General features: G+C 44.7%; 2 protein-coding genes across 2 annotated transcripts; both read right to left on the reverse strand.

The window, feature by feature from the left end:
* Nucleotides 1–14,285: 14,285 nt before the first annotated feature.
* LOC119743597 lies at nt 14,286–16,196 on the reverse strand. Its single transcript, XM_038220012.1, has one exon. The coding sequence runs from the start codon at nt 16,194–16,196 to the stop codon at nt 14,286–14,288; it is 1,911 nt and encodes a 636-aa protein (XP_038075940.1).
* Nucleotides 16,197–18,284: 2,088 nt separating this feature from the next.
* On the reverse strand, nt 18,285–21,178 carry LOC119743606. The gene is made up of 3 exons (XM_038220022.1): nt 20,847–21,178; nt 19,727–20,504; nt 18,285–18,485 (listed from the first exon to the last, which is right to left on the reverse strand). The coding sequence occupies exons 2-3, from the start codon at nt 20,246–20,248 to the stop codon at nt 18,285–18,287; spliced, it is 723 nt and encodes a 240-aa protein (XP_038075950.1). The 5' UTR covers nt 20,249–20,504; nt 20,847–21,178.
* Nucleotides 21,179–21,690: the final 512 nt, after the last annotated feature.

The raw sequence follows: 21,690 nt of genomic DNA on the forward strand, positions 1-21,690 counted from the left end.
GTTGGTATGGCAGGGTTGTCGTGACAAATACATTTGTAACTGCAAGTGACCGATTCAAAGCGCCCCAGTGCAGCTAATGTACGACGTTAAAGTCATGATTGGCACCAAAAATTCTGCGTCTGGACAAGAATGATTTGATGCCCGAAAACAAAGACGTCCGGAGGCCCAGAGGGCTCTGACAGTCCTTAGTATAAATCCCTCCTTAGGGAGCAGACATCAAGTCATGATCAGCACAAAAAGTCGCTGTCTGAAACGGACAAGAATCATTTGATGCCCAGAACAAAGACATCCGGAGGCAAAGAGGACTCCGACCGTCTTAGCTCAAAAAACCTTCCTTAGGGATCAGACGCCAAAGTCATGAGTGGCACCAACATTTTCCATCTGGAGTGGACAATGATTTGATGCCTAGAACAAAGATGTCCGGAGGTAAAGAGGACTCTGACATTCTTAGTTAAAAAACAAAAATCCTCCCGTAGGAATCGGATGGGCACACTCGGTTCCCATCAGATGTGGTCCGTCTCAATTATACAGAAAACAGTTCTTTACTACATGTATACCAAGAAGTAACAACTGCTTACAAAAAAGAAGAAGAAAAAAGGCAACCGTAGAAAACCAATGAAACAGATGTGAAATTGTTCACTGGTTCACAGAACTCTAAAGATCTCTATAACACCTTTGGATAAGAAGGTGTTGAAGAGGTCCTGCAATTCAGGGGTGTTAAAACATCCCCTTAAGTTAACTGACACGGACGTTCAACTGACTAACATTAAGTAATCTACTGTCATGTTAGAAGTCCCTCAAGTGCAGGCTGTAAAAGCCATAGCTTGTTTGAGAAAGGTCTGATGTGAACAGGAGAGCATTACAGCATCCAGTACATCAGGAGAAATTCCTGCGGAGCTGGGTGAAGGAAACCCAAGCTGTGCTGGAACCGAATATTGTTCTGCTCGGAAGAACATTTGTACCTCCAACTGGTGCACCAAGGGAATGGTTATAACCCTGGAAAACCAATCAATGGGGTCAACATGGAGTTAAGAAGAGGACCTTGTCATCCTTCTGCTCCATTTGATTAAGTACCCGAGGGATAAAAGAAAGACGACAGGAAGGTGTATATAAGTAGCCTGTCCGTCTTCATCACCATCGTATTCGTGTGCCATGTATAAGGGTCAGGAACCCTCAGGCATTAGCCTGGCAATCTGTAACTAGTTCATGAAACAAGTCAGATTGACATGTGGTTAGTTGTCCTTGCTTGGGAGGAGGACCGTCGAAAGCAAGAAGCTAGGAGGAAAAAACCCCAATGGGGTATTTCTCAAGTGAGTGTACACAGGTGTGCAGGCTACAACTGTAAACTACAACATCGAATATAGAAGTTACATCGCAGTTTCTCCGAGACTGCCAGCATCTCAAGTATGTTAATGGAACTTGAATGATGCTCACACAGGGCCTCACCAATCCGCCACTAGATGCGTGTGGTGGGCAGTTAACTGGCAGGGTAACATGTTCGCCATGACAGTTAATGAGTTAGGCTGCAATCTGTTAGAGGCCCACCCTTGTGAGGTTGGCAACGCCGAACCACAGGAGGTACTGCACAAGTCAGGTCATGGCCTGCACTGAATGCAGTGAGGACTGGGCCGATACAAGCAAATAGGTGAATGCCACCAATTTTTGTTTCCACGGCGCAGTCATATCGCCTTTACTATCTGAGCAGAGGCCAGGAGTGAAGCGGAAAAAGGCTGGATGGAGCCACCATGAAGTTGCAGCGAGAATCTTGGTTTGAAAACCGTGAAATTCTCAGTGCTCTGGCCTGAAAATGAGTTGCAGTTGTGTACCCTTCAGGCCAGGGCTCATTCCCCATGTTGATGTGTTAGACAGTCGACTAAATCTCATCAACATCTTTCCAAGGGAAATACAAGACGGGCCCAACACTGTGCTGGCCCGATGGTATTGATGTCAGCCTCAAAGTCTCTCTGACGAGCTCCTACGAGACAGATGGGTAGAGGTCGTCATGAGTCAGGTAGGCCATTTATGGAAATCATCAAAACAACTGAAGCCGAACCGAAATCGTTGTTACATTATCCTATGTGGCATGGCGTACAGAAAATGTTGCTAGCACGGCCCACACAAAATCATCTGGGCAAACTTCAAGAGGTATGCAGTTGAGAAAACAAACAACTGTTTGTTCTTCACCTGCGCTGGCCCACATGTAGTCGACATCGACCAATATGGATGTAGACATCGATATCCACCGCAAAAGAAAAGATCTTTGTCCGTTAAAAACTTAAAAAGTGGGACTCGAATCTTTGGCGGGCGCCCTTTGACGGGAGAAACAGTTCATCAATCATGTTACCCCGGCGGGCCAAGATTGCTAGGGTCTGCACTCGTGTAAAATTATAGAGTACTGAGTGCAGACTGTGAAATTGATAAAGAAAATAGCAGTCAACACGTCCGCTAAGACTGTCGAGTCAAGATAAAAACATTAAACCTACGGTACTTCATGAGGGTAAAGAGGGAGGCTGAACGCGTATCGCCGAGCCCACTTGATTATTCTACATGTACTGCAAAGTGTATTCAAGCTTCTGCGAGTATTATTTACGAAGAGCCGCTTGAATAATGGGGTCCCTCTACTGCTGGCAGCTTGTGCTTAGCTGCTTTGAAGAGGGAAGATGTGACAAAAAAATACCGAATTTCGCTAACGGAAAACGGTAATGATCACATTATTGCTTGAAGAGCAGCAGGCAGTTTGAACACAGGCACAATCTATCGAATGTGGTCCACAACATGCCTGCAAGAGTCGAATAGACCCCGTAAACGAGAACCGTAAATATATCTGGAGGGATGCGTTGCCCACGGCCACAGTCAGTTGTTGAACAACTCCCTCGGAGACAATGGACAGTGTACATACACAAGTAATGCACACATGTACAATGTGCATGAAAAATGTAGCGATCTCAGTACAGCAAGAAACACCGCCGCACGGGTAAGCACTGCGCGGCGTGTCCCATTGTCCTTGAGTCACCCAACCGTGATTAATGTAGAGTGCTACAGAGTTCACGACTCGCAACTGAACTAAGACGGACGTTTCATTAACGTGCCCGCCTGACAATACATGTACGTGTATAAAACGTATATGACCGTATAATAAAGCCGAGAACATAGTAAGGCTTGTAATGAGTGGGCCGAAAACCGAGTCCTCATCACGGTAGCGTATGCCGCGGTGGGACCGGTGCAATAAACTCGCCCGGATTAGAAAAAATAAATAAATAAATAAATAAATAAGCCGTTCCCGCCTGAGAAATGGACACCACTTTGTCCGTTGTCGATGTGTTTCACATTTGATCCAACGGAGGTGTGGGGAACACCTTGTCATTGTTAGATGTGGAGCCCGTCCTGCGCTTGATTTGAAAATTTTGTGATCGGGCGGAGGGGGCTCATCGGCGGAGGGTAATTTAAGTACCCGTGTAATGTCCTCTGCAGCAAACGGAATTTCGTTTCCGCGATTGACAGCCATTGTAACTGGTCTGATTCTTCGTCATCATCGGATGAATCAGCCGAATGCGAAGGCCAAAATGACCCCGATGACTGAGAGCCGTCTGGAGGGGCTAGTTGTACAGAACCACGCGGTGGTGGCTGGGCAACACCCTCGGAGATAATAGACATACATCGTACATAATAATATGCAGATGGTGAAGACTAAACACAAGCGGGGATCCTGGCGCACGGCTAACTGTGTGCGGTAGGTCCCGTTGTCACGGCTGGCGAATGAGAAGTCCCGTTCGCCGTAGGCCGGGCTTCCGGTATAGCGCGCAACCATGTGTGGTATACATGAACATGTACATGTACGGACATGTGTTTTTTCCATTTTTGTACATGTACATGTACCTCGTTGTGCTCACGGCCGATGCATGCGAGACACTCGCTGCAGGCCGGGCCTCCGGTGTACGGTCAACCATATGTGGTATATCCCGTACGGTTGTGCCTGGGCCACCCAACCGTGGCCAACGAACGACGACTGTGAAGCCCTCACCGCATGCGGGGACGCCGCAGCACGACTAATTGTGTGCGGTATGTCCCTCTGTTCCCGGGCCACCCAAGCGTGACCGGTGACTGAATACTGCGATGTGGGCCCAACGACCGATGGTTGTGGGCCCAACGACCGATGGTTGTGGGCCGTAGTCCACCGCTGCAGGGGGCCCCCAATAGGGCCCGCCCGGCGGCCTGCCGACATAGCCGATAGCGTATCGGAAATCGACTGAAAAGCCTGCAGAAAATCTGCTCTAGAAACCGCGTCCTCCCCCCGGGAGCGTTTGCCCCGGCGGGACCGGTCAGAGGAGTCGTCACACCCCGAAGAAGAACGGCGCGATCGACGTGCAGCCTTCTTCTTCTTATCCTTCTTCTTAGAAGAACGACCCGAGGTGTGTCCGAGGAAAAATCGGAAAACACCTGGGACACCGGGACCCCCGAACAACGGAAAAAATCCGATGATGAGAGTAGTCCCTCTGAGCGAGCTAGCACGGGGGCCGTCGGCCCCGGGATCCCCCCGGGCGACCGGCTCCGTATCGCTCATAATGCACCCGGCCGACAGCGCCTCAGGCCCCGTGGGCTGAGTGAGCGCTGAACGGACCGGTAGCCCGTGCAATAGCCCCCATCCCGACAACCAGTGGTGTTCGGCACTGTGTCGGGAGGACACGGGTGACTAGCGCCCACCGAAGTGTGACGGCTAGTCCCCTCGGGCTGCCCCGTGATCGGGGGAGGGCCAGGTGCCACAGCGGCGCTCGTTGCCGAGCCACGCTTGCCCTGACGGCCCTTCTTAGGCTTTGCTCCGGCACAGGAGATATGTTTTGGAGGAACCTTGCCGGAGTGTGCCTTTAGTTTGGGTGTTCTGCCTGAGTTGACCGGAGAAGGTGACCGAGGTCCCCTTAACTGATCGGCGGAACTGCCAACTCCCCCAGCCGACTGTGGCTGAGGGTGCCGGACGAGAGACTGCTGCCGCGGTAACGACGTAGCGTTAACGGCAGAGTCCCCCGAGAACTCGGTCCGTCCCGTGGGAAAGCTATCCCTAACGGTTAGTGACAGATCGGTCCTCCCCAAACGCTGCAAAATAATCAAATAAATACAACCAAGAAGATGATGAAAACTCTACAAACTGTTGTTTTATTAACTCTATTATTAAATACTTCTCTTAAACGCAAAAAAAGGTAGTAAATGACGAGGCAAACAGCGAGCTATTTCACGCACGTCCTACCCGACCTGCCGCTAAGAGAAAAGAGGACGCTCACGAGGCACGCATGCCGCGGGGTGTTATGGGTAGGGCGCCAGAGGGCGCTATTGTATATAACTCTTAGCGAAAATACCTGCCGGTAGGGGGAATATGCATAAGTAGTGTTGCTCTACAGGTAAGTAGAGTGAAGTAGACCATGGAGGTTTTGTTTTGCTTGTGTGACAAGGAAAATGATTTCAATTTTCAATCTCCCTCGACACTGAGCAAAATCAGAGCAAAGCATGGTTTCCCAACCAAATATTTTTAAAACCTTCTGTGGGAGGGCAAATAAGCTCTTGAGTTTTAACATCAAAGAGGTTCCAAAAATTATGGTTTGTCTGTCAAATGAGACAGGATTTCAAATGCACAGTATTCAGAGTTGGAGTTAACATATCAATACTATGAAATGGAGAAATTAAAAAACAGCTTTAGCAGTTATGCAAAGTGACCAAAGCCTCGGCCGCAACGTCTCAAAAACTGGCAGTAAACATATTCCCATTATAACACCTCACCCACAGATGCCGTATCTTGATTGGCCGAGAGCGAGTCACATGGCATTCGCTATTTTTGCTAACTTGTTGTGCACGGCCAAAAGTACTATACCCGTAGCAACCAAAGTACTATACACATAGCAACCAAAGTACTATACGCATTGCGTGCAAATGCTAGGCTACGGTGTGTGCGTTGCGCGTATTTTTTCCAAGTGCTAGCGCTAGGGAGATGGGTTCAAACATTTCGTGAAGGGGTAGTTTGGAAAAGTGTAAGTTAATTTTCAACTAATTTTGTATGCAAATCAAAGTTAATTGTAACTGTATTCAGAATAAATTAATCAGTTATCGTTTAAAATCAAGCAGAATCTGTGGGAAAGGTGTTATAAAACAAATATTGACTGCTTTATCTTGTGGTGTAATAAAACCAGCGTCCCCCTGTGATCCATGGAGCATTCTATTTTCCCTCGGCTTCGCCTCGGTATACTATGTTCAAAACGGTAACTTTTTTCATACTGCGTGTATCACGCCGAGTTGGAAGTTTCATCTAGAAACAAATAGAGGGGGTTCATAAGATGTATTACAGCACCGAACCCACAGATTCTGTATCTTAATTGGCCGAGAGCGAGTCACATGGCAGTCGCTATTTTTACTATCTTGCTGTGCACAGCCAAATGACTATACAACAGCTGAAAAAGTACTACACACATAGTAACCAGCGTAGCTCGTGGTATTTGCCTATGAGTTTGTGTTACATACCCTATGTGGACTTGTGAACAAAAGAGGTCCACATAATGCAGGTTGTGTTAACCTTATGTGGACTAAGCCGTGTCCACATAAGGTTTTGCCCTTTCTGGAAAACAGGTTTAGAGGCATTTTTGGGTTAGGTTTATCTGTAGCAGAATGAAGAGAAACACTATAGGGAATCATAGAAAAAAAATTTGGTTAAAAGAGTTTTCACAGTTTAAGTAAAGTTATTTTTTGTACCGAGTTTTCTTAACTACACGAAAACAAAGCAATGTCCACACTAGGTATGTAATGTAAGTCTGGGTGGGTGTGTGTGTGTGTGTGTGTGTGTGTGTGTGTGTTGCAGGCATTGTTCTCACGAGCTATCGCTTCAGATTTGGGTTCAAACATTTCATGAAGGGAAAGTTTGGAAAAGAGCAAGTAAACACTCAACTAATTTCATATTGAAATACAAGTTTGTTTAATTGGATTTATGTTAAATTGATCAGTTAATCTCTTAAAATCAAGCAGAATCTGTGGCTAGTTTTACTACACCGCTCGAAGCAGTCAATATGTGTAAATTGCTCTACCTGCGATCCTGCAGTTCTACTATATGTGCTAGTTTAAATAATGTACAGTCAACTCTCGTTACTCTGTTAATACAAATTCTAGTTTTAGTGAACAATAAGCCTCAGTCCCCACTATGCATTTATGTGCACAATGAATGGGACTGACGCTCCTCTTAATACAAAATTCGGATATAACAAAACATTCTGGCTAGGTCTGGCTGAGTTTGTAGTAACTAGAGTCAACTGTAATACTTAAAAACAGTGCCAAGGCCAATGGACTCCTCGCAGGATCAGTAGATGGTCCTTTGTGACCACGAACAAGAGCTCAGGGCACACTGTATGCAAGTGCCAATTTGTGCTCATATAGCAAGAGGGACGCACAACTAAATTGATTCTGAATGTGCACAGATCATGGACCAACCTGTAGTATCTTGGCATTAGGAATTTAACAGCCTGCCTAACTTTCTCTCTTTGTCACTGTAGAGGGGGTACTTTCATATGGAGTCTGTAAGCATGGAAATAAGTTACCCCTTCTGCAAACCTCAAGGCTGGTTCAAATTGCATGCAAAAGCAAAAGTGAAGCGAATTTCATGACGTCAAAATCGAAGTTTCATAGTGACGTTCTCGGTTACCTTAACGAATGAGCTTTACACCAACATTCACATGAAGTATGAACCGGTATTTACCCAGCATGCCTTTCGAACTATCCTTCAGCAGAGAAACTAGTGCACTACAAAAAAATGAGGACTTTATTTGAAATAAAGCTAAACTAAACCCACAAAAGATTAAGCTGCTCACGTTCAGCACAGAAAATAATTTAATCACTAGAGAAACTAGTTCACTGCAAAAAATGGGGACTTTATTAGAAATGTCCTCATTGCAATGCCAAAATTCAACAAACGGACAAACACTGACCCCTCAAAAGGAACATGTAAGGTGCTTCAGTTACAAGATGGTCGGTCATCCACCAAATTGCTCACTTTCAGCACAGAAAATAATTTTATTACTACTACTGTACTATTGTATCTTTGGACAATTCAGAGCAGTTTAAAAAAATGCACATTTGCTCTGCTGAGGATAGGGAAATAATATGTAGATGTAATGTACACTTGTAAGGCAGTGCAATGATTACAGAATCACTGAGGCTTCCTCACACAGTATCCTGGGGCATGTCAATCCGGGGGGGGGGGGGTTCTTGGGTGTGTCAGTCAAAGTACAAGGCTGAGTAGACTATAATCCATACCACCTGCAAAAAAATATGATAAATAATATAGCTGTGAATAAATGGTACATGTAAACTTGTGACTTTTTAATATTTTATGCATGCCAAAACTATACACACAAGCAGGGGCGTCAATCGCTTCTCAAAAGTGGGGGGGGGGGGCATACCTTGATCAGAAATAATGCAAGCGCAAAGTGCAAAGCCCTTACAATTTGGATTCTAGATGCTCATGTGGTGTGATCTGAGGCAATGTCTGACCTCTTTAACCAATATTTTCTAAGCAAAAGATAATGATTCAAACATCATTTTCGAGATTGAAGTCATTGAATAAGCTATTATTAGTGGAGCTGCTAAGCGAAAAATCGTGCACTTTGTGGTAAAAGCATGAAATTTGGCATGTGTGGTCAAAATGGGCTAAAAATCATTTTAAGATCGCGACCCATCCTGGATCTTGCCCATTTTGGGGGCGGAGCTTGATTTTTCAAAAAAGGGGGTGCAAACAATACAAACTCATGAAAACTGTATTTAACATCGCATTTCCTTGTTTTTTTACGCTTTGAAATAAACTTAAACATGCAATAAGACATTCTAGCATTCTAACACCTGTTAATTTTCCACCCATTTTGTGGGCGTGGTCTAAATGGTAAAAGAGGCGGTATATATTAGCAGTTTGGTTCTAATATGGAAAACGTCATTCAGTTTGGTGGTAAAATTCTGAAAATTGGCATATGTCCAATTGAAATGGGCGAACATAATTTTTTGAGGTGAACGCATCTTGGATCTTGCCCATTTGGGGGGCGGAGCTTGATTTTTCAAAAAGGGGAGTGCAAAAAAAGAAAACTCAGAAAACTGTATTTTACATTCACTTTGTAAATTCTAACATTCTAACGTGTTATTTTCACCCTTTTGCGGGCGTGGCCTAAATATGTAAAGAGGCGGTACATTAGAGCAGCTTGATTCAAACGAGGGAAATCATCATTTTTGCTGGTAAAAACACAATTTTTCTATCGGTTAACAATGTTTACCATACACTGTAAAGATAAGTTTAAACGGTTGCAAGACTAATTGTTGCCCTTTAGGGGTGGAGCTACATTTTAAAGTAGGCGGCTATAAAAAAAAATCATATCTAAATTGTTATGATTGTCTACAAGTAACCGGTAACTTACACAGGGTGAGTCAAAAAAAGGAAACCCAAATGGCAGAACAAATTTTTTTAATGAAGTTCTGCATGTAGCACTTTCAAAATCAAGATAGGAAAGCCCAATTTATAAGCTTTGTTTTAGTATAAGAGTCATTCAAATCACTTATGCACTTTGCAAGTTACAGAATTTTAAACACAAACACCGTCTTAAAAGTTCTGTCAGCAAAACGAAAACAATTCACATATAGGGGGATGCGCTGGAATTGTTTTCGTTTTGCTGAAAGAACACACACCATTTTTTGTGATACGTGGACAGAACTTTAAAACAGTGGTTGTGTTTAAAATTCCGTAACTTGAAAAGTACATATGAGTGATTTGAATGATTCTTGTACTAAAAGAAAGCTTATGAATCGGCTTTCATATCCTAGATTTTGAAAGTACTACATGCAAAACGTTATTAAGAAAATGGTCCCGCCATTTGGGTTTCCTTTTTTGTTCACTCGCCCTGTATACTTACAATGGCGGCATTTCCTAATTGTGCATGTATTATAAACACTATGGGGATCACAAGGAGAGGGAGGGGAATTAGGGGCAGCCCAATGAAGGATTTCTTGAAAGTGCTCTTCTCATATGTTTAATATATATATATATATAGGCATATAAACATAAAAATGTGCACAGAATATACGTCCATTCTGGTGCGGTTCTAGAACCAATATTTTTTTTGGGGGGGGCTAGCACGGTGGATCCAGAACTTTTTCAGGGAGGCGTGCTGATATGTTGACCGGTTATTTTTCCAGACACTCAGGCCTCCGAAAATCAATAGGTGGGGAGGGGGGGGGGGGGGGATTCATGCCATATTTTCAATGGGGAGCGCCAATAAAATCCTAAAATCATTCACGCTATATTAACTAATGTACCCTTGTCACAGCTATTTCTTCTTTAGGCGGAGACCGTTCGCATGTACATCACAATCCTTCTTTATGCTAATGCAATTTTCTTTTTTACGGAATTTATTTTGGGGGGCTAGACAAAAAAAAATGGGGGGGGGGGGCTACAGCCCCCCTAGCTCCCCCCCCCCCCCCTCCCCCGTAGAACCGCGCCTGCGTCCATTCCTTGCAGTGTGTACTGTTGGATTTATATTAGATGGATGTTGGGACTTGGGGGAGTAATGTGTTACTGACTGAAAAGGAGGGAATAAGGCCAAAAAAAAAAGTCTCCGGTTTCTGGTATGCGCGCGCGTCGCCGCAGCCATGCGCGTCGGCAAAATGAAAAAGTTTTTTTTTCAATACAAGATGATGTCTCAAAACCGCCAAACTCACTGGTTTGACTGGAATCCTGCTGCTGCACAATTTTAACGTGTTTTTAGATGGGGTTATGACCGAGAACAAGCTTTATGTGGCCTCTCTGGACTCCCATATATTTGCACTAAGTTTAGTCGGGCACCATTTGCAGTCATCAGCCGACATTTGAAGCCAAAAAAAAAAAAAAAAAACAGGTAAAAAAAAAAAAAAACCGCGTCGCCGCACCACTTTTGGGGCAAGCTCCATAGCAGAAACCGGAGCCTTTCTTTTTTGGTCTAATATTGGGTTTTTTCGAGAAATTATGTAACTTCTTAAATAATACGTTAGCAATGTCCAGTTTGCTGACGTCATGATCCTAAAACCTCACGAAGTCATTACGTTTTTCTATATAATATCTAAGGGTAAGTTTGGTAAAATTTGGATGAATGGTTTTTAAATTAAAAATAGTCTAACTTTCTTGGACGTGCTAGGGGGTGCCCTTTCAGGCGTTTTTATGCCCCGCGGCGAAGCCGAAGGGGCATACTGTTTCCGCCTTGTCCTTCCGTGGGTGGGTGGGTGTGTGAGTTTGTCTTACATTCCCTATGTGGACTTGTGAACAAAAGAGGTCCACATAATGCAGGTTGTGTTAACGTTATGTGGACTAAGCCGTGTCCACATAACGTTTTGCCCTTTCTGGAAAACAGGTTTAAAGGCATTTTTAGGTTAGGTTTATCCGTAGCAGAATGAAGAGAAATACTATAGGGAATCATAGAAAAAAAATTGGGTTGAAAGAGTTTTCACAGTTTAAGTAAAGGTATTTTTTGTACCGAGTTTTCTTAACTACACGAAAACAAAGGAATGTCCACACAAGGTATGTAACGTAAACCTGGGTGTGTGTGTGTGTCCAGACAAATCTTGTCATCGGGATAACTTGAGAAATACTTAAACATATGAACTTCAAATTTGGTTCGTGTATTGTTCTTGGTAATCCTAAGAAGCCTATTGCATTTGGGACCGAAAGGTCAAGGGTCAATGTCACAGTGGCTGAAACAATATACATTTTGTCAGCGCGATAACTTGAGAAATACTTTACATATGAACTTCAAATTGGTTTGTGGATTGTCCTTGGCAATCCTAAGAAGCCTTTTGCATTTGGGGCCAAAAGGTCAAGGATCAAGGTCACAGTGGCTAAAACAAAAGAAACTTTGTCAGCGCGATAACTTGAGAAATACTTTACATGTGAACTTCAAATTTGGTTTGTGGATCGTTCTTGGTCATAGGCCTATCGCATTGGGGGTCGAAAGGTCAAGGGTCAAGGTCACAGTGGCTAAAACAATAGAAATCTTGTATTTATTCTGAGATCATAGGGTTTAGGGATTAATTCATATAAAACCTACACGAACGTGTTTGCTTAATTTTCATTCATACAGATGCGAGTAAATGCTTCAAAATTGGAAGTACCAGTAAAAGCAAATGCCATGTTTTATTCATACGAACATGGTATCATTTGTACTTTATGAACTTTGTTAATATTAATTTTTCGCGATTAACATATAATAAATGCTGTAGTTTTGCGCAGAATTATTTGCTTTATAATTTCAAGGTTGCCCCAACCCAGCCTTGTGAATGACAAGTGCATATTTGAAATCTGAAGCATTTACTCCTTTATATTCATACGAAACGTACAGATGGGAGTAATGCAAATGCCAGTTTTTATTCATACGAACTACCGTATGGTATTATTTGTACTTTTTCGCGATTAACATTAATAAATGCAGTAATTTTTGGGCATAATTATGTGCTTTTATATTTTCAAGGTAGCCCCAACCCAACCTTGAAATATGACAAGTAAATATTTAAAAATTTGTAGCATTTACTCCTTTTTATTCATAAGAAACGAAGTAAACGCTTATAGTGTAGCAAAAGCTTGAAGGTAAATGTAATTATTTTCAGAATTTAGCAAACGGTTTTTAGTAAAAGTGTTTGCTTAATTTTCATTCATACAGATGCGAGTAAATGCTTCAAAATGGTAGCAAAAGCAAATGCCATGTTTTATTCATACGAACATGGTATCATTTGTACTTTATGAACTTTAATAAATGCAGTAATTTTTGCGCAGAAGTATTTTACTTTATAATTTCAAGGTTGCCCCAACCCAGCCTTGTAAATGACAAGTGCATATTTGAAATCTGAAGCATTTACTCCTTTATATTCATACGAAACGAAGTAAACGATAAATAATTTTTTTCTGGTAATGAAACCAAGGATCCTCAAAAGTGCATGCCCCAGGCACTGTAGCTCGCAAACCCCGAAAACAAAAACGTAGAGAGAAGACAATGAGAAGAAATTACAGTTTTAGAGGTGGGAGGAAAACCCCAGAAGAATAGTCTGGGGAAAACCCACGGAATCAGGTAGGGACTGAAAACCCAATCCACATGTAGACCATGGGCGCCGATGCACAGCGCATTGTGCACGTAAACGGCATTGCGTTCGTCGCGTTTGATGCGCTTTTTTTGTATCTGTCCTCCAGCACGTGACCCTCCCCGGTGCCACTTTCCGTTTCGGTTACGAAAGTTTTATTTTCTGCAAACTTATAAACATGTAAAGCTTTACATTTTGCAGGCCATTTACTCAAGAGCAAATGGTTTTTAGTAAAAGTGTTTGCTTAATTTTCATTCATACTGATGCGAGTAAATGCTTCGAAAGTGGTAGAAAAAGCAAATGCCATGCTTTATTCATACAAACATATGGTATCATTTGTACTTTATGAACTTTAATAAATGCAGTAGTTTTTGCGCAGAATTATTTTGCTTTATAATTTCAAGGTTGCCCCAACCCAGCCTTGTAAATGACAAGCGCATATTTGAAATCTGAAGCATTTACTCCTTTTTATTCATACAAAATGAAGAAAATGATTATTAGGCCAAAAAAGGCTCTGGTTTCTGGTATGCGCGCGCGTCGCCATAGCCATGCGCGTCGGCAATGTAAGATGATGTCTTTCAATGTAAGATGATGTCTCAAACCACCAAACTCACTGGTTCGACTGGAATCCTGCTGCTGCACAATTTTAACGTGTTATTTCTCATGTCTAAGTTTATTTCAAGCATGAAGAACAAAGGAAAATGGATGTTAAATACAGTTTTTCTGAGTTTTTATTTTTTGCACTCCCCTTTTTGAAAAATCAAGCTCCGCCCCCCGAAAATTGTGCAAGATCCAAGATGTGTTCACCTCTTAAAATTATTTTCAGCCCATTTTAACTAGACCTGCCAATTTTCAGGATTTTACTACCAAACCGATTAACGTTTTCTATATTAGAACCAAACTGCTAATATATACCTGAAAGAAAGTGCAGGACAGGAGACTGGTGACGAGTCTATGATTGGTTGATTTGCTCTCCTTGATTTCAGGACAAATGATTTCAGGACAAATGTGACTAAAATTGGAATCACGATGGAATTTTCTAGATTCATAATCACGAGAGGGCGCTATACCAATTTAACGCTTAGACACTTTCGTACAGCCGCCCCTAAATTTGAGCATAAAATTTACTAAATCTGAAAGTGTCCCTAAGAATCACAAGAGTAATGATACAAGGTAACAGTTTAGGTGTTGTCGGGTTCACCATCGGGTAGGTTGTCGTCACTGACCTCTGGAAGCCTGATCAGTCGTGCCACTGGGCGAGTGTAGGTTTTACCTCGAACGCTCACGCTGGCAGTGCGGACACGACCGTCGGAACCCGGAAAGGTCTCTGCAACTCTTCCGATGGGCCACTGAGCTCTGCTGAGTGCTGGGTCGACAATCATAACGACATCATTGGTGGTCAGGTTTGGACGGTCTGTATGCCACTTCTGGCGCTCCTGGAGAGTCGGCAAGTAGGATTTGACGAACCCGGACCAAAAGTGATCAGCGAGGACCTGGCTGTGCTTCCAGCGTCGTCTGCCAAGTAGATCCCTTGCAGGATAGACAACCTGAGGGAGAGTCGCATCATGCCGCCCCATCAGCAGAAGGTTTGGAGTGACTGGATCGGGATCTGCAACATTAGATGAGACATACCCCAGAGGCTTGGAATTTAAGATTCCCTCGACTTCAATGAGCACTGTGCGAAGTACTGACTCAGGGACGGACTGCTCATTCAGGGCAACTCTCAGGCCATCTTTCACGGACTTGATCTCCCGTTCCCAGGTTCCTCCAAAGTGTGGAGCCTTCGGAGGATTAAACACAAACTTGACCTGGTGCTTGGCAAGCTCCTGCTGTAAGATGGGATCCATGGCAGCAAAGGCGTCCCGCAGCTCATTATCACCTCCTTTGAAATTAGTGCCACAGTCGCACAGGATCTCGAATGGTTTCCCTCTTCTGGAGATGAACCGTCTAAAGGCCATCAAGAACGCGTCAGTATCGAGGCTGTCTAGTAGGTCAAGGTGAATGGCCCTGGTGGTCATACATTTAAATATGATCCCCCAACGCTTCTCGCTCCTTCTCCCAATCTTGCACGTCATTGGACCGAAACAGTCTACCCCTGTTGAGTAGAAGGGAGGCTTGAAGAGGCGGAGGCGTGCTGGAGGCAAATCTCCCATCTTCGGAACTTGAGGGCTAGCTCTCCACTTCTGGCATTCGAAGCACTGGCGTTGATGCTTTCGGATTGCTTCTCTTCCGCGTAGTATCCAAAACTTACGTCGGATCTCTGCCAGGATGCGCTCAGGTCCGTAGTGGAGCAACTTCTCATCGTAGTCACGGATGATAAGCCTTGTTATGGGATGAGCTGGATTCATCACGATGGGATGCTTGGTGTCTTTGGGTAGATCTTGGGTACGACGAAGACGTCCTCCCACTCGGATGAGGCCGCAAGATTCGTCATACTCTGGAGCAAGCTGCAGGAGTCTGCTACCACGGGGGAGCTCTTTGCCTGCTTGGATGCAAGCAATCTCCTCTGGGAAGGAATCTTGTTGAGCACGCTGATAAAGAAACATCTCGGCTTCTACCCGTTGTTCAACCAACTTGGTAGGATCAGCATCCTCGGCCGCCCCATGAAGATGCTGCATGGTAGCTGCAACAAGGTCACTCCAGGTGTCATGTTCGGATGGATCAGGTAAGTTGGGCTGAATGACGACCACAGCACCACAGAAGGTTGACTTCTTGAACTCAGATGGGTCTTCTGTCTGTGTAGACGGGTGAGCTGGCCATGTGTCGGGGGACAACCGGAGGAAGGAAGGACCATCTCTCCATCTGTTGGCTTGGCTGAGGTCAACCAGGGTTTTGCCTCTCGTAAGGTCATCTGCGGGGTTGTTCTTGGTGTCGACATACCGCCACTTGTCAACATCGGTCAGGGTCTGTATTTCTGCGACACGGGTGCCAAAGAACACTTTATACCGGCAGGATTCTGATTGCAGCCAGGTGAGCACAGTAGTCGAGTCACTCCACAGGATGACTTCATCAAGAGGGAGAGTCAACTCTTTCTGGACAAGATCCGCTAATTGGGCACCGGCTAAGGCTGCGGAGAGCTCTAGACGAGGCATTGAGAGAGTTGCCGTTTGGGGGCAACACGGGACCTGGCCATGATGAAGCTAACATGGGCGTTGTGATCTTCATCTTCTGTTCGGATGTAAGCCACAGCTCCGTAAACTCTCTCCGATGCATCACAGAAAATGTGAAGTTGGCGATGGGCAGCCTCTGTCTTGACATTTGGTGGTGTGTAGCATCTGTTAAGCTTCACTCCAGTCAGGTGGGGAAGTTCACTCTCCCAGGCTTGCCACTGGTCTCTGATATCACCCGGCTCAAGTGGATCATCCCAGTTGCGCTTCGTCTATCACAGGTCTCGGACAATGACTCTCGCTCGGGCTGTAAATGGGGTTAGGTACCCTATAGGGTCGTACTGGCTCGCGAGGATCTTATACATATTCCTCATGTTGAGGCAGTCATAGCTGATGGGTCTGTGGCGGTACAGCAGGGCATCTGAACTGCACTCCCACAACATTCCAAGTGTGCCTTCAGTGGAATTGGTCTCCCCGAAGGTTAACCACAGCTCACAGCCATCAGAACGGGCATCTGGTGGGAGATCTTCTACTACAGCAGGAACGTTGCTGGCCCACTGTCGTATTTCAAACCCACCGTCAGAAAGCAGGTTTCGCATCTTCTGGACAAGGGCTTTGGCATCTGTCTCGACCGGTAGACTCTGCAAGCAGTTGTCAACGTAGAAGGACTTGTCGACTGCCTTTGCAACTTCTGGATAGTCCTTCTCATGGTCAAAGGCGTGCTTTCTCAGAGCATAGGTAGCACAGCAGGGACTACAAGTCGAGCCAAAGGGAAGCACCTGCCATTCGTAGATGTCTGGCTCTTTGTCGACTTGTAGGTTGCGCCACAGGAATCGGAAGAGGCATCGGTCTTCTGGTAGGAGGCGTACTTGATGAAACATCGCCTTGATGTCTCCTGAGATTGCTACTGCGTGTTGTCTGAAGCGGAGTAGTACACCTATGAGTGATGCACCAAGTGTTGGCCCTGGCAGAAGGTGCTCATTAAGGATCTGGTTGTTGTACCGGAAGGAGCAGTTGAATACTAGTCGATACTTTCCGTTGTGGTATACGGTATGGTGTGGGATGAACCAGGATTCTTTGGACTTGTCTGCTTCATCCTTTGGCAAGATCCTCACGTGACCCGCATCGACCAACCTGGCGATTAGCTCGTTGTGTTTCTGAGCAAGCTGTGGGTATTTGTCGAGTCTCTTCTCGGTCCCCTTCAGAGTCGGTAGCACTGCCTCTTTCGGGGCATGGAATTTCGTCTCGTCCCCTTGCCTAAGGAGCGGAGTGGCGTAGCGCCATATCCCGTTGACTTCCTTCTTTGGGGCTCGGTGCTGGCTTTGTTGGTGGGTTGGTTTAGAGCCTGCTGAGATGTGACTTGATACAGCTCTACTTGCGAAGCTCTGGGACTGTGACTTTGTGCGAAGCCACTATGCAAACTGGGGCAAGGTGTATGTCTTGCTGCTATTTGGTTCCAGTATGCCCTTCTTCAGGCAATGCTCCATGAAACTGTTTTGGTGAGAGGGGGCCAGTTTTCCCAGCAGATGATCGACATGTGATCCACATCGAAGTTCAACTCCCTCTGCGCCCTCCAAAGCTTGAAGCATTCCAACGAGTGACAGAACATCAAGAGAAAAGTCATCAAATGCATCTGTATCTCCATACTTGATTGAAGGAGTGGACATGATGGCTCCAATTTCACTCTGCACAAGTTGTCTGGGTTGTCCATACTTGCCAGTGAGGGCTTGGAGGGCCTGGGTGTACGGTTGACTGGCGTACAGGAATGACTTGGCAAGCTTTAATGCTCGACCACCAAGTCTGTCGATCAGTATTTGGAACTTATACTGTTCGGAAAGATGGGGATGCACATCAATGAGGTTCACCAAAGCCAGCTTGAGGAGGGCGAATTCTTTCTCCTTCCCATCAGAAAACTTTGGCAGGGTAGGTTTGGGGATGCCATGTGATGATGCAACAAGGAGATCCATAACGGTTGGTGCTGATGACACCGTTAAGGAGGGTACAGAAGCCATTGGGTATGGCAAGTGCGGAGGACAAGTCCCTGGAGTAGGAATGCCTTGTCTTGGAGTGACATCACTGGTTACCACTGATGCGGGTAAGGTCGCACTCACTGGGGCACCATGACAAACAGAGGTCGAAACACAGGGTAGTGTTTGCTGAATGTCCGGTGGTGAGGTCGAGGATGGGGCACCAGATGGAGTCGGATGACAGACAGAGGAGGAAACACATGGGGGTGCTTGCTGAATGTCTGGGTGAGATGTCACAAGTGGAGCACTTGGATTACCATGACAAACAGAGGATGAAACCAGTGATGTAGTGCCTTGATGCTGGGCCTTGGCCTTAAGGCTGCCTTAAGGCTGGATTTTAGGGCCTTGGCCTTGGCCTCGAGGCTTGAGGGCAAAAGCCTTGGCCTTGGCCTTGGCCTTGAGGGTTCAGGGCCTTATAGATTTTTGCATTTTCCAGATAAATCTGTTCTAAATTTTGCTGTTACCATTTTAATCGTATTTCCATTGAGGAGGGAAGCACCCTATAGATTTGTGTGTTGGGCACACTTCCACTTTTGTAGCATCACATTTTGTTACCATTGTAGTAGATTTGCTGCAAAAATATTCCGTACACTTGTGGGGCTAATGAGATGGTCACTTTAATTGCATATAACTATGGAATGGATCTGATTGGTTGTATAAGTCTCCCTGATAAGTGCTAAAGATTTGCATGTATCTGTTTGAGATAATGCTGATATTTCTGACCATGTTGGGCCAGCAAATAAAAAATTCCTAAATCAGTTTCTTGGATCCCCCTTTTGGTACACTTGGGAGAATTGTGTGTCAATATAGAAGTAAATCATTATTTTGTTTAGTTGAACCATATTGAAGACCTGAACTTATACTTTAATAGATACAGTGCAGTCATAAAACGGTGTAGGCCTATGCGAGCATGTTGATTGCAATTAAAGAAATGTTGTTCTTCGTAAAGAGCGATTCGTGATGATAAGGGCGGATCCAGGTGGGGCCAAAAGGGGCCATGCCCCCCCCCCCAAAAAAAAAAAAGAAACCATTTTTTTTATGTGACGTCGTAATAAAGGCAGGCAATGAGTACACCACCATCTTTTCCTCAAAAAACATCGGTTAAAATGGTGAGAAATTGCCTCAAATCGCACCACAGAGCATCTCGAATCAAATTTTTTTTCGGGGCCCTTAAGCGGGCCCCGAAGCCCAAGCCGTAATTTTTTGACCCACTTTTTTGTGGGGGGGGGGGACCAAAATTTCTCCCCCCCCCAAATTGTGTTCTGGATCCGCCCTTGCGTGATGATGTGTCACTCATGTGACTATAATTAGTTCTATATCAGTGGTCATTTCATAAAACAGGGCCTTGGCCTTGGCCTTGGCCTTAAGGGTTAAGCCTTGGCCTTGGCCTCGAGGCTTGAGGGTCGAAGCCTTGGCCTTGGCCTTGGCCTTGAGGGTCAAAGCCTTGGCCTTGGCCTTGGCCTTGAGGGTTAAAGCCTTTGCTCCAACACTGGATGAAACACTTGTGGATGTTTGCTGCATGTCTGGTTGTGGAGTTGAGGATGCACTCTGTGGGGGTGACTGATCGTCTGTACCCATTAAAGGATGTGATGGTGATGATGATGATTCATTATTCAACATGGCACTGATGGCTTCAGCCTCGCAGAGTTCTTGACGAGCAATCCGCACTCTGCGTTGACGGGATAATTTGGAGGTGAGGGCCTCACGCTCTCGCAATGCCTGTCGCTCCACTTCTTCAGCTTTAAGTCGGGCAGAGCGGGCCTGCTCGTCAAGTTTACGAAGTTGCTCATCAGCGGTCTGATCTTCCTGGAGTTGGCACTCCAGCTCGTTAAGACGAATTCTTCTTCTGAGTGTTCGCATCTTAGCTGCATCCTTATCACTAAGACCGGATAGGTGTGAGTTACGGGAACTTGATGAGCTATTAGTGCGTTGGCTGCCGGAGTGCTTTGAGGCAACAGACTCATCTCGGTTCTCCTCGGCCAGAACATCATCGGCATGGTGTTCAGACATTGTGGTAAAATCCGCAGGTCGCTGGTGTAGAGGATCCGGCTCGAAGGACCATGAAAGAAAGTGCAGGACAGGAGACTGGTGACGAGTCTATGATTGGTTGATTTGCTCTCCTTTAATTACTGATTGTTCTCAAATTACAATGATGAAGATAGTAGCTGAGCTGATTAGGTTAATTTACTGATGAAGACTTTAATCCGTGGAATGGGAGCCGTGAACTGCAATGGAGGTTGTGTAAGCCGTGTGGTAGGCCGTGGTTCTACAAGAAAACCAAATTAATACAATAATAAATATTGGAACCTGAATTTATGAGGTGACATGAAAAACACATGAAAATGGACTAAGATTCATGTAATAATTTCCCCCAGTATCAACTAAATTATCTAACAAACTGAGGGATTAGATAAGCTATTATAAGCCCCAAATTACACTCAATTAACCAGCAATAATGATTAAATATAAGGGCATAATCCTTAGTAAAAAGATCAATAAAATGTACGTACATGTACCCATAAAACAACATGTGATGAAACCCACGTTATTTATCCATTACAAAACCCCCCACAAAATATCCCTTAAAATCATCTATAAATCTACTCACTGTTAGCTTCTACGCACAGCCGCTGATGGACGGCATACAGATGATTAGGAAAATTTGGGTTAACCTGGGATTTTACGTTTGATTGAAGGAATAATTGCGAGGTTTATCGGAATGATTTCAGGACAAATGTGACTAAAATTGGAATCACGATGGAATTTTCTAGATTCATAATCACGAGAGGGCGCTATACCAATTTAACGCTTAGACACTTTCGTACAATACCACTTCTTTTGTACATTTAGGCCACGCCTACAAAATGGATGGAAATTAACTGGTGTTCGAAAGCTAGAATGTTATATTTTATGTTTAAGTTTATTTCAAACCATAGAAAAACAAGGAAATTGGATGTTAAATACAGTTTTCATGAGTTTGTATTGTTTGCACCCCCTTTTAAAAAAAATGAAGCTCCGCCCCCAAAATGGGCAAGATCCAGGATGGGTCCCGATCTTAAAATGAATTCTAGCCCATTGGGACCCCACCTGCCAAATTTCATGCTTTTACCACAAAGTGCACGATGTGGGCCAAAAATGGACCTAAGCAGCTCCACTATATATTCTCAGCTAAAGGCGTGGGGTTCGGGGCCTGAGGGCCCCGAAAAAATTCGGATTCTAAATGCTCTGTGGTGCGATCTGAGGCAATTTCTGACAACTTTAACCAATATTTTCTTAGCAAAAGATACACTGTAGTACATAATAGGGCCCTGTAAATGAGGCACGAGTTCAAAAATCTGGGGGGGACATTTGATATTGTGTCCCCCACTCTTCAAAAAGTGGGGGGGGGGGGACATGTCCCCCTGTCCCCCCCAGGATTGACGCCCATGCACACAAGTGCATTTCGAACTATG

This window comes from Patiria miniata, unplaced genomic scaffold (genome assembly GCF_015706575.1).
Source record: "Patiria miniata isolate m_02_andy unplaced genomic scaffold, ASM1570657v1 HiC_scaffold_12, whole genome shotgun sequence".
NCBI classification, from domain to species: domain Eukaryota; kingdom Metazoa; phylum Echinodermata; class Asteroidea; order Valvatida; family Asterinidae; genus Patiria; species Patiria miniata.

Coding starts and splice junctions, on each gene's coding strand:
- LOC119743606 (XM_038220022.1), bottom strand. CDS start 20,248: ATGTCTGAACACCATGCCGATGATGTTCTGGCCGAGGAGAACCGAGAT. Junction 18,486..19,726: donor CCACAAGTGTTTCATCCAGT/GTTGGAGCAAAG, acceptor TGGTAATCCAAG/TGCTCCACTTGTGACATCTC.
- LOC119743597 (XM_038220012.1), bottom strand. CDS start 16,196: ATGCCTCGTCTAGAGCTCTCCGCAGCCTTAGCCGGTGCCCAATTAGCG.